General features: G+C 39.4%; 1 protein-coding gene across 4 annotated transcripts in view; it reads left to right on the forward strand.

The window, feature by feature from the left end:
- LOC133130868 (cytosolic carboxypeptidase 4-like) overlaps nt 1–12,215 on the forward strand; it is a 123,914-nt gene that overhangs the window by 98,100 nt on the left and 13,599 nt on the right. For all 4 annotated transcript variants that reach the window (XM_061245806.1, XM_061245807.1, XM_061245810.1 and 1 more), the window contains one exon: nt 6,362–6,525. In XM_061245806.1, the coding sequence (XP_061101790.1) occupies nt 6,362–6,525 (164 nt within the window). The remainder of the gene's footprint in view (nt 1–6,361; nt 6,526–12,215) is intronic.

A 12,215-nucleotide genomic window follows, 5' to 3' on the forward strand; every position in this document is an offset into this window, starting at 1 on the left:
CTACAGATTTGCCAGCTGCACATTCATGTTGCGAATATCCCCTTCTACCACAACCCAAAGGTGTTCTATTAGATTCAGATTCGGTAACTGGGAAGGCCACTGAAGAACATTTGAACTCACTGTCATGTTTATGAAACCATTTTGAGATGACTTTTGCTTTGTGACACGGTGCATTATCATGCTGGAAGTAGCCATTAGAAGATGCATTCTTCAGACCAGGCTATGTTTTTCCAGTCTTCAAATGTCCAATTTTGATGAGCCTGTGCCCAATACAGCCTGAGCTTTCTCTTCTTGGCTGACAGAAGTAGAACCTGACGTGGTATTTTTTGCACCATTGTCAGTAAACGCAAGAGACTGTTGTGTGTGAAAATCCCAAGAGATCAGCAGTTACAGAAATACTCAAACCACCCTGTCTGGCAGCAACAATAATGCCTCACTCGAAGTCACTGAGATCACATTTTTTCCCCATTCTGATGGTTGAACATTAACTGAAGCTCCTGACACATATCTGCATGATTCTATGCATTGCCGATTGCCTGATAATAATCGTGATTAGATAATCGCATGAACAAGTAGGCATACAGGTGTTCCTAGTAAAGTGCTCAGTCAGCAAGCTCAACTAACACGTACTTTACAATTCAATATTATTAATTAATGATTAGTATGGTTAGTACAATTGTATGACTCTCTGCAATCTCTACAAATCTATTGTAACTGTAGACATCAATGCAAGCATCCAGCCAATGCCACTGCCCCTAGAAAACCATGACTTTTGAAAACAAAAACTTCAGATTACAAACATTATCATTTGATTAATAGTTGTGAACCCTTTTGAAAGACGAAGATGTTTAATAGCATTTTTCCAAATTATGCCAAAAGTAGAATGTATTGTCAGAATTATTTTGGAGTAGTCTCGCCTCTTGTGTTCATGAAGAGGAGATGCACAGGGCTTGAGATGACTTCCAGTGACCTTGCTGAAACTTTCTAAAGGCCAGCCCCTTACTGCAAAAGTGAGCTTTCATTCAATATTCATCAAGGTTTAATATCAACTGAAAGAATCATAATGTGAAATCCTCAAAACTCGCAAGAAAATGTAAAATCAGAGAAACCTGGGAACTCAGGTTCTCCAAGAGGAAATGGGACATAGAAGGAGGTGGTGTATAACGTTCTCTCTGCAGCGCCGAACATCTCCCCTAACCTGCCTGTGCACCAGCCTATTAAAATCATGCTGACTCCATGATCCCAGGCTTGGTAACAAGACTCAGTGGGAGCCATTTACAGAAGACTTCAGTGCAGTGTTATGGCATAGCCCACTCACTGTGTGACACATGTCTTTTAGTAGAGCTGAGCGGGTAAATCAGTCAATGGAAGGTTCATCTCTTAGTGCAGAATCCTAATTCCGGGGTAAAGCACTGGAATGAAAGGGCATGTTTAAGCATGAGGGTGAATGCTTAAATAATTAAATGCATGGAACTGCCAGAGACTTATTTTACATTAACATATGTACATATTTTACTACTATTATTATTATGATGATTATGATTATTATTGCTGTTGTTATTATTATTAATTTAATAAATATTATTATTATTATTGTTGCATGCTCATGAATTTATTCCAAAGGGCTAGAATGCATTTATTTGTAAAACTGAGATGGAATTGTACAGCTTGTTCTCTTGTGACCTTAATCATTTGCATTGAGTTGCATTTGCATGGTTGGTTGACAGTTAATTAAGATGTTCATCAAAGCCAAAAGATATGGCACCCTCATTGCCCCTGATACAAGTTTAACTGATCATAGGCAAACAACAGCTTGAGACATATGGTAGGCCACAGCAATTATGGGGAAATGCTAAATAAACGTAAGCCTCTGATGATATCATAGGGGAGTTCTATCTGTACCGTATAAGGCACATATTGGAAGTCTCAATTAGGATGTCAATTACAGTATAAACATTTTTGAATTATTAATATTTAAGTGAACAATATTTGGTCTGGGCTTGGCAAAAATACTGTTTGTGGTCATGTTTCATGACCAGCTTTTTATTCATAATGTTAGAAAGAATATGTGGCAGCTGTTTCAGGTGTGGGGTGCCATAAGTGAAAAATTTGTACCAGTTTACAGGTCTGTGCTGGCAGTGGGGTTCTGACACCAGCAATGTCCATATGAAGTGAAAATGGATCCGTAAAATACATGGCTGAATTTACCTTTTGAACATTCTACAAGATTGGAATATTTAGAGAATGTTATTATTTTTTTCACATTGTCTCATCTGTAATATTTGCTGTCAGTGGTAGAGTGAATGACTACATTGACATGGCTAGCAGCAGTAGCTATGTTTATGTTATTATTTATCTATTTGATAACAAGACACAATGTAGTAGCTTGTTACCTGACAGTAGCCAGGCTTTTTATGTAAATGTTTGCTAGTAACCAACTGATGGAGCTATGCTGGATGCAGGGATTTTACTGCAATACAATGGCATGAACTGAATATTAGACCTTAAATGTAAACTCTGCCATGAACTGCAATTAATTAATTGCTAAGTACATATAATCTTTGCTTAATTCATAACATAGATGTTTGTCCAAAACCGACAATGTCATTGTGACGTTTATTTGACCACTTATGACTGTGCTAACTTACTATCTCTTATGTTTGCTATTTAATACTGTATGGCTGTCATCAGCATAGTAGTAGTATTCACATGTTTGCACTTGTACAGTATGCAATCACAATTAATGTCATTCTCTCTGAAAAATAGCTGCTGGCTGGTGGGCTGAGCTGACCCTGTACTCTGTGAGTCTTGGTGGAAAATGTAACATGGCTGCCGGGTGGTATTGTGTGTTGTCTCTCTATCTCTCACCCTGGAGGAAAGAATGAAGGATCAAACCAAGCAGAGAGCCTTAACGCTTGTGCCCTGCCTATCAGAGCACTAGGACATTTTCAGTTTTTTTGTCTCTACCACTCCATATTATGCCATGTTATCATGCTCTCTCCTGGATGACATTAACCGGGTGGTCTTCAGGGTTACTTCAGGCTTCATGATTCTGAGATCTCACTGCCAAAATGAACATGGGGGGAGATGACTGACCAATAGGTGGCACCCCTCCCTTAGCACCACGATTGACTTTTGCAAGAGCGGGAAGCTGTAGGCATTTATTATATTATATACGCCGGGTAAGGGGGAGGGCTCGTTTAGTTTTATTTCACGCTGAACACATTTCATATTCACATTGTGATGTCTTGCAAGATGGATGGAGTGTTGAGTGCTGTAACTTTTCTATTTCTGGTTTAGATAATAGATGGTTGTACAGTTCAGTTTATGTCTTTACTCACTGATCCATGATTTCAAAGGACTGCTGTGTAGATTCAAGGTGCAATGTTCGCTTAAAATGCATGCTTTGCTTCAACACTGCGTTATGCATTATGTCTCATCACAACCTTAACAAAGTAAAAACTCAACAATACACATACATCTACCGTATACATGTTGAAGTGGTGCCCCTTTGGGCAATATGTATTGTCAAAAGAACTGCTAATGATTTTGATGCATGGCTAAAAAACAACAGGGTAATTTAAGTATTTGTTATTGTTCTGGCTATCGATAAAATTCAAATTAGCCACATAGCTTGGTGGAAATAGTGCACACCAATGTCAGATGTTCCAATTTATATTTGCAATATTCAAAATAAATGTGGATTACAGTGGTGAAAGTGAAGTTCTGTGCAGTGTTCCAGATGAAATATTGCTGTAATACAGAACTGTTTGCATATTTCAAGGAAATTATTCCAGTAAGCTACATTGTCATATTTAGTTTCACTTCACGGTAATAACTGCATGCTCCTGCCACCCAAACATTTTTTTCTAACTCACATATGACCTTATAACCTTTAACCAAAATTCGGTATTTTAGAACTGGCTTGATTAGCACATTAGCATAGCCTCTCCAAAATATATTTCATGTCATGTTGCATTCAATTATTATTACCATTTAAAAACAGATATTGACTTAATCCAGGCCATTGAGTACTGTAATAGGCATGCATGACAGCTGATGTCTTCGGCCCACGTACCTTTCTTAACCTTTGTGTTGTCCTCAGTGCAAACCGCAGTGAAAACCCAATCCTTTTTTATTTGATCTCTTCCTGAAGTGACCCTACCATTAGAAATCGTTTTTTATATTTTTGTAAGAAATGGTACACTATCAGGGTACAAAGATTGTCTTGTGTTGTTTTAAACCCTGCGGTAATGAAAGTTGGAGTCATGACCAAAGTTAAGCACCACACTTCCATTACAGAAAAATAAACAAATATGTTTTGTAGTAAAAACGTTTTGTAGAGAAATACAATCTCTGTGGACTGGGAAGTAGGAAAACAGTTATGCAGCGATGACAGGTTGTTTCAACGTGAAAAATATTGATTTAGGGTTTAAAATTCAATGAAGACTTTATCACCTCGGGATCACTAAGGTTTTCATTTTTGGCCTAGTAGACACGAGGTGCATACATAATATACACATGTAAAGCTCATTATTTCCCCAAAGGCATTCCGAAAGTCATTCTCATGGCTTTATTATGAAAAAAATAAAACATGATTTAAAGCCATATTGCCAAATGTATCTATGCGCTGTATTTATGCATAAAACAGAAATCTCTCCCTATCCATGTTCTTGAGCTTAAATAAATAAAGTATATTTTGCTTTGCTGTGTGAATAGAATAAAATATATGGTTAACTCTTGGCCGTGATCTCATACATGAATCTAATAGATACAAATGAATAAAAATAGTTATACTGTAAGTGCATTGTACATTGTATTAGCAACATTTTCAATCTTGAATGTTGTGGTGTCAAATTATTGTTGTTTGTGTACTGTAGCAGTTTCTCAAGTTTAATTGCACCAGGCCTGTCAAATCATTTGACATTTGACAAGCCTTAGATGCAGATCTGACCAGAAATTTTGATGGTCAATGCAGCTTGCATAATGAGAGAATTGATTTTCTCACCAAGTAAACAGCCTCTGTGATATGCATTCTGCCCATGTAAACCTACTTTCTAAATTATTGAAGAGTTACCACTTGTACACAGTGTGGATCTCAGTCGGAGAAGCCCTGGTTTTACCTGCACTGATGTGTCTTGTTGGTCTGATGTAGTATCTGTCGGTGGAAAGGATGACACACACATGCCACCCACCCTCCCCCCCGATCCCACCCTGGCACTGTTACCGGTACACGGTATGAGGCAAGCAAGGTGGAGGAGGCTGCTGGGAGCTCTCGGGGCCTGCTGTGGGCCTGGGCTCATTGTGGATGCAGTGTGCATTCTCCACTTATCTACAGACACTGTTTCTGCAGAGGCAAAGCAAAGGAAATGACGGACGCAAGCAAACATGGTCTAAACATGGGATTAAAAAGAAAGAGACTCATGTGGAAAATTGGAACTCTCTGAGAAACACTATTCATTCTCCCGTTATGGTGACTTTAGATGAAAACACTTTGTTGTAAGAATACATATAGGGATAACAGACCATTGTGTGTTATGTTACATAAGCAATCATTTCCCAAAGTACCCAGTTTCAGTGGTAATGTGGAAAAAGTAAGGCCTTAACTTAACTGTGACAGACTCACAGTTAAGTTCACAATGTTGACTCCCAATGTGCTGTATAGTATTGCGCTATTCTCTGAGCTGAAAAATAATATCGACATATATATATTTTTCATAGCCATGCTTCTTTTTTTGAAAACAGACATCTGAGAAAATTAATTATATAATACTTTAAATTACTTAGTCTTTAGTCTTTTGCAGCTATTTTCAAAATAATAACCCCATGTGAATTTGTGACGGTTGGAATTGTTCTTTCAACTGATAGCAACAAGAAGTCTTAGTTCCTGAAAGTCCTGTGCCCTTTTCTCCTCAATTTCTCATGCATATGTGCCCTTTCTTGTGCATTTCAGTAGCTAGTCATCTGTGTGAAAGGCGGTTTGATCTTTTTTGTCAAAAGTAGGCTTTCTGTGATTAATTTCCATGTGCGGTCGCTCTATACCAGTGCTACTCAAGTTCACGTCCAGAGGGCCACTGTGTCTGCAGTGCTTCAACCGCGTGCGCTACACCACCTGATTTCCCAAATTACCTCATTATCTGAACCAAACAGGTAAAATAATTAGTGAAATTAGGTGGTGTAGTGCATGGTAAGAGCAAATACCTGCGGACACTGCGGCCCACAGTACATGGAGTTGAGTAGCTAGCTTGTGTCAGGGACTCGGCAGGGTCGGAGACAGTTGTTAATAGCAGTCTATATTTCTGTGTGTTTGTGTGCGCACGTGTGTGTGTGTGTGTTCATGCATACATGTTCCCTGCATCAGGGTCTGCAGACTGGGACGAAAGAGCTGGAGGAAACGGGCCTGAGGTTCTGTCAGAGCCTGCTGTCCCTCCGGAGGAACACTCTAATCTCCAGCAGGAAGTTCTTCAGCCATGCGTCAGCCCTCCTCGACCTGGATGACAGCCTCCTCGACCACAAGTCCCACAAGTGAGTCTTCTGGTTGCTTGCTGGAGTTCACCCGAATGACAAAGTTGCAGACATTTAGGCAGATTTTTTTGTATGTGTGACAAACCTCTGGCTGAATTGTTATTTTCATATTTTGATGTATGAATGATGATCAGCACCAATGTATTCAATCCATGGCTGGTGTGATGATAGAACAGAAACAAAAAGAGAGAGTTGTATTTTACGTCTATCTTGTGGAGAAAAATGTGTTGAGATATTTTATAGTGATACTACATAAATTGGTCTTGGACTAATATGTGCCTTGTGAGCTGGGCCATGTTCTGCCAAAGTTGCCGTCCTCCCTGTTGGTTTCACATACTCATGTAGAATGAATACTCATGCTGTTTAAAGCTCATTCTGGGTTTCCTGTATTTTGTGGCCTGGGTATTGAACAGGGAGTCCGTGGACCCCTTAGGTCCCACTCTTTGGGTTGCCCAGGCCACATGGACATTGCCACTTTGTGGCACGACGTGATGCTATCTGAAGGGTGACCGACTCTCACGCCAGCGTGGGCAGGGTCCATACTGTGGCACTCTCTCAACTCTGTCTGTTGTCCTCTCTGCTCTCTACCTGTTTAAATGGAGCAAAAGTATGTGTGGGCTGTTCTGCTCTCACTTTGCGTAAACAAAGGGCCTCAGAGTAGTTGAAAATTCAGTTTGACTTTGAAAGTCTAATGTATTCCTGTGCAGTCACGCATGCAATGCATACTTACAAATGAGTACTGTAAATTTAGTATAATATGCTTCAAGTTAAAATTTTAATTAACTTTACTTTAAAACTTAATGCAGTGATTTCATTCCACAGTTTCAAATTGTGTGAATGCATTTGTCCAAAAAGGTCTTTAAAGTATAAATAATGAGAATAGCCAAGAAAAAAAGCCATATAACCTAATACATCACTTTTAGTGAATCATTCCTTGGAATAATACCTGATGGTCCAGGATGATTTATCTTGCTGTAAAAAAGAGTGTTGATGAGCTAGCTGATAAAGTGTTATCAATAATGTAAGCAATGTAATGAATTAGCTTTGTAAGTAATTTGGCCTTAAAAAAATTGCACCCATCTGCTTGAAGTTTCAGTCATCTGGTAGCAACTCATCCAAATATCTGTGCATAATAGTAATTCGGAGCATTTTCTGCCAACTTGACAGGTCAGTGATACTGTATATGTTATTGGTCAATTTTGTAACATATATTTTCCTGATCAGCTGGCTGAATTTATATAAAAAGTAAATGAATCATGAACACAACATGACAATGCAATGAGAAGTATAGGTAGGATAAGTAGGTTGGTTAACATAATGTGATAACATCATAGTAGAGTAAAGTGAGCTCCTGTATACAGATTTTACAAAAAATGTTGTTCTTTTATTTAGTCCTGCAATGGGTTGGACATACAGTTTCCCTTAGAATGAAATTACCTTGACTGTGTGGAGCTCTGCCCCAGTGAAAGCCATGTGTCTCAACCCCCCTGATCAAATCTCGTTTCCTGGGGAAGCCTGGCTCCAAATTCCAAATGGTTATAAACGCCAGATGGTTCATTGGTTCATTGCGGACCCATTTGAGTGGTCAACATCATAGGCCTGATTTTGGATTCAAGGAGACCAAACCAAGCAATCAGGGAGAATGCAATCAGACTCCCGTGCACACTGTGCACGTCACTTCTATGTACAGGGTGTCTGTAGCCAGACCCCTGTATGTAGCTTTTATTACCAGGTATGACTTTTAAGACTCCGTAAATTGGTTTCCTTTGTAATACTTTTATGTATATTTTATTTGGAACTAGAGTGTCATTATATATATAACCTGCCTGGTAAAATAAATAGTTAAAACTTGATCTGTGTAGTTTCGCTTACTGAACACTCACTGTTACACAGGGAATGCTTGGTTACCCCCTCGGGTTGGTCTAGGGCGGATGTAAATTTACGCTTAATGTATCACGGCGTATAGCGCCCATAGACCTCTGATGGTAAATCACTCGCCTCCGCGTGGTAGTTCATTCATGTCGAGAACAGCCGTAGCTTGTTGGTCTTCTTGGGTCCCTAGGCTGTAAACAGATATACCCAAAAGTAGCTATTCCTGCGACCTCTGTAATGACTGCAGATATCTAGCCAGCTCATGAGACGTGCACATAACGCGCAATGTGACATGCGGCGGTACCAGCAGAGGATTGTTCAGGGAGCCCGTTACGGTACAGGATTCCTGTAGCGATCAAGTCCAAATTATAAATAAGACATCCACCAAATGTGGATAACTAATCTAAATTATTATTCAAATGGAGTCAGAAAAACGAAGGTGAATGTATTGGCCCCATTGTGGAGATTCTTGGTGAGCCCGGACCAGTAAAGAGCGGAAGGCAGAGTGGTACTACTGTCTTTGTATCGTGGTTTATTTATTGGCTGATCTAGAGTCTCCGTATAGGGGCCACTAATATTTAACCCTACTAATATTCTCTTTCAGCAACACCAGAAGGACACGCATGCTGATACCTTCGGCCCTCGCTAAATTCCATGGGGTTTTACGGTTTGAATAATTCCTTACTGTACATTCTGGTTGAGATTCTGGAAAGCCATACCATTGTGACTACTGTACCATTTTTTATGGAAAGCCTGATTTTCAGACAAGGAAGTTTCTCTTCACAGAGGTGCTCGATACCTGAGTTTAAGTGATAGTCCATATCTGTGAATCTCCTGTGCTGTGTCTTTGTGTCTTCATGAGGGTTAAAGGGTGAGCTGCACTGTCCCTCTTTTTCTGCCTGATAATGACTGGATTTATCGCTGTGATTCATTAAAACTGCAGCTGAAGGGAGATTATTTACGATTATGGATTCCTCATCATTTCCTTTGCTTGATCGGTACATCTTCAGTGAACGTTGTCCTAGGATATGAAACTCACCATCTCTGTGGGGTCAATGTGGGTCACGTTGTGCTGGTTAAAGACTGATTATTGCCAGTATTGCTATGCTATTATGGCTTGATCTGAGGCTAAGAGCTGTATAATGTACTGTCCTTTTGTAATGTCTCTAGTATGCAGTATGAATGGCCTAGCTTTTACATCATGGTTAATGTTTACAAGGCTTGCATTGCTTACAGTTGAATATGAAATTGGTTGTCGGAAATGTGTACATGCACAAATAAAACTTAGTTTGTTTGGAGAATATTGCAACTATTTGCTAAACATATTTCATTTTAGAGTATGCATAGCATTCGATACAAATGCATTATGTCAATGCTTAAGTTTAATGTATGGAAATGTGGAATATTTCATTATAAATTGACTACAATAGTTTGATTCTTACTTCATTCTAGGAATGAAGATTGTGATGTTTCAGAAATAGCCAGTTCCCTGCTCTTTCTGAAAGGTGTCATGCTTTTGTTATTTTCTTATCCTTATTTTTTGCTGGTGGAAAACAGGAGCTGAAGTTACCATGTCTAGATGTCTTCCTCCTTTATTTCAGTGGACTGGTGATATGTTCCTTTGACAATCAACGCAGTTGCTGTCAGATAGTCGCCCGTTCTAGTCTGCAAACTGGTTGTATTATATACAGGCTAAGTCTCTGCCACCATCTCCTTCAAACTTTTTATTTGTTTATATTTTAAGATGTACATTATTGATTTTGCATACCGTGTGTGTGCGGTGTGTGTGTAGATGCATGTATGTTATGTGTGAGTGTGTGTGTTTGCATGTGCATGTGTTTCTACAAATTGATTTGTATGAAATCAGCAGTTTCTATCATTTGTAAAGGCCAGCATTTGTGTTTCTTATTAAATCATGTTGATTTAATTCTCATTGATCAATTTTTTCAGAAGTTGCAATGAAAACCTGCACGATTTCTGTATAGTAATGGAATTCAGGACCAATCTTACATGTTAAAGTTTTGTTTGTATGTATAGTGGGGTGAACATTATTAAGTAGAGATTATGATGGAGACTGGAGACTAACTAGTGTTATACACAGTGCACATTTTATCCTGTGAAGCTAGATAATAGTCTATCATAGCCATGAACTGCACCTCACTTATTTGACTGTGAGGATTGGACAGCAATGCACTTCAAGCACTGCGGGTCCTATTTTACGGGTATAAAATGTCCCTTGATCGTGCAAACACAGCTGTGGCAAGTGCAGATTGATATTTGGGAGAGACATTTACACAAGTAACACCAAAAGACATTTACAAGATGCCACATAGTAATGGGACACAGCAGGGGTGGTAGTGAGGCACAGGACATCAACCTTCTGCTGAAGGCAGGTGTGTATTAACAGCACACAGAGTGACAGTGATCAAATCAAGATTAATCACTCTCAACTCCCACTCCTCTCACCACCGTCTAAAAACCCCCAGTTAAGATGTACTAATGTCCTCTTCAGCATACACCGACTGAGAGAGGTGAGTTAAGTCTGAATGGGAATACAATGGCAGGCTAGTGGATATGCTGATTTGGAAAAGAGATATTTAGTGAAAAAGGTATGTGGTGCCTTCCCCCATACAGATCTAAGTTATTGAGGATTACATGCAGTGCTGTTCCTGGCCCCATTAAGAACAGTGCTGTTACACTGACCTTATACAGTGCATTGGGTAAACTTCACTTTCACTTTCAAGGTCTTACCATAGTTTAGGTTTCTGTTTTTTTTTTTTTTTTTTAAACTGAGGATCTGTGAGCGTACTCACCCTACCACCCTACAGCAACCTATAGACACTGCTCATCTTCTGCCTCTTTTGAAATGGACTGAATCACTGTTGTTGCTTAGAAATACTATGCAAGCCCCTCTGCAGCGCAAGTGTGTTAATTTATTTTAACAAAGCAGCCAGAACTCGAGAGACTACTGCTCTACAAACTGAAGTTTTAATCAGGTTCATTAGAGCTGTGCTGGTTTCTGAGGTGCTGTCTTGGTTCAGTCTTCAGAATGTGGTGGCGGAATGCTCAGGGAGAACACAGCCTTTTGTTTTCAACAGATTGACAAGCTGAATGCTGATGAATGCATTTTTGGCTTCATGTTCATACATTAAAATTTCACATCAAGAGCCTATATACAATGCCAATTTCAAGAACTATTCAATATCTCCTGCACTGCAGGTCTCCTGTTTGTTCTGAAACTCACTTTACAGCATTGTGTTTGATAGCAGACAAGTATGGTGAGGGTGGCAATGCTAAGTGTGGGGATGATAGTACAAAAATGATGGTTCAAGTCAGTGTTGGCACAGGTTAATATTACCATCCACAGCTAAGTAAAGGAAGCAATACCAGTGGCACGACATACTATTCCAGTAAATAATTCAGAATAATGTTAAAGTAACTGAGCTGACTGTCAGCCATTTAAAAACATCAGCATTATTCTCTATACGTCTAGTTCAGCAACAGCATCTTGAATATTGCATGTCTCTCCTTTGAGCGAAGTGAAATGGAATCAATCTTCAATGTATATTGGAAACGTGTTGAGTCGAGCTGATCGTAATACACTCCCAAGAAGTGTCTGTAATGGTTTCTGAGTGCACACACTGTAAACAAGACTGGCATGTGCTGCGCAGTAGTGCTGGTCTCCCAAAGAGAGTCTGATTAAAACGCTGTCCCCTGCCGTCACAGTGACGTGCTCTCTCCCAATCTGACACTCTACTCACAGCTTACACTTTTTCATCCACAAAATGGGTTATTTGTGGAACTTAGAGTATTTAAAT

The sequence above is a fragment of the Conger conger genome, chromosome 6 (assembly GCF_963514075.1).
Source record: "Conger conger chromosome 6, fConCon1.1, whole genome shotgun sequence".
Classification (NCBI taxonomy): domain Eukaryota; kingdom Metazoa; phylum Chordata; class Actinopteri; order Anguilliformes; family Congridae; genus Conger; species Conger conger.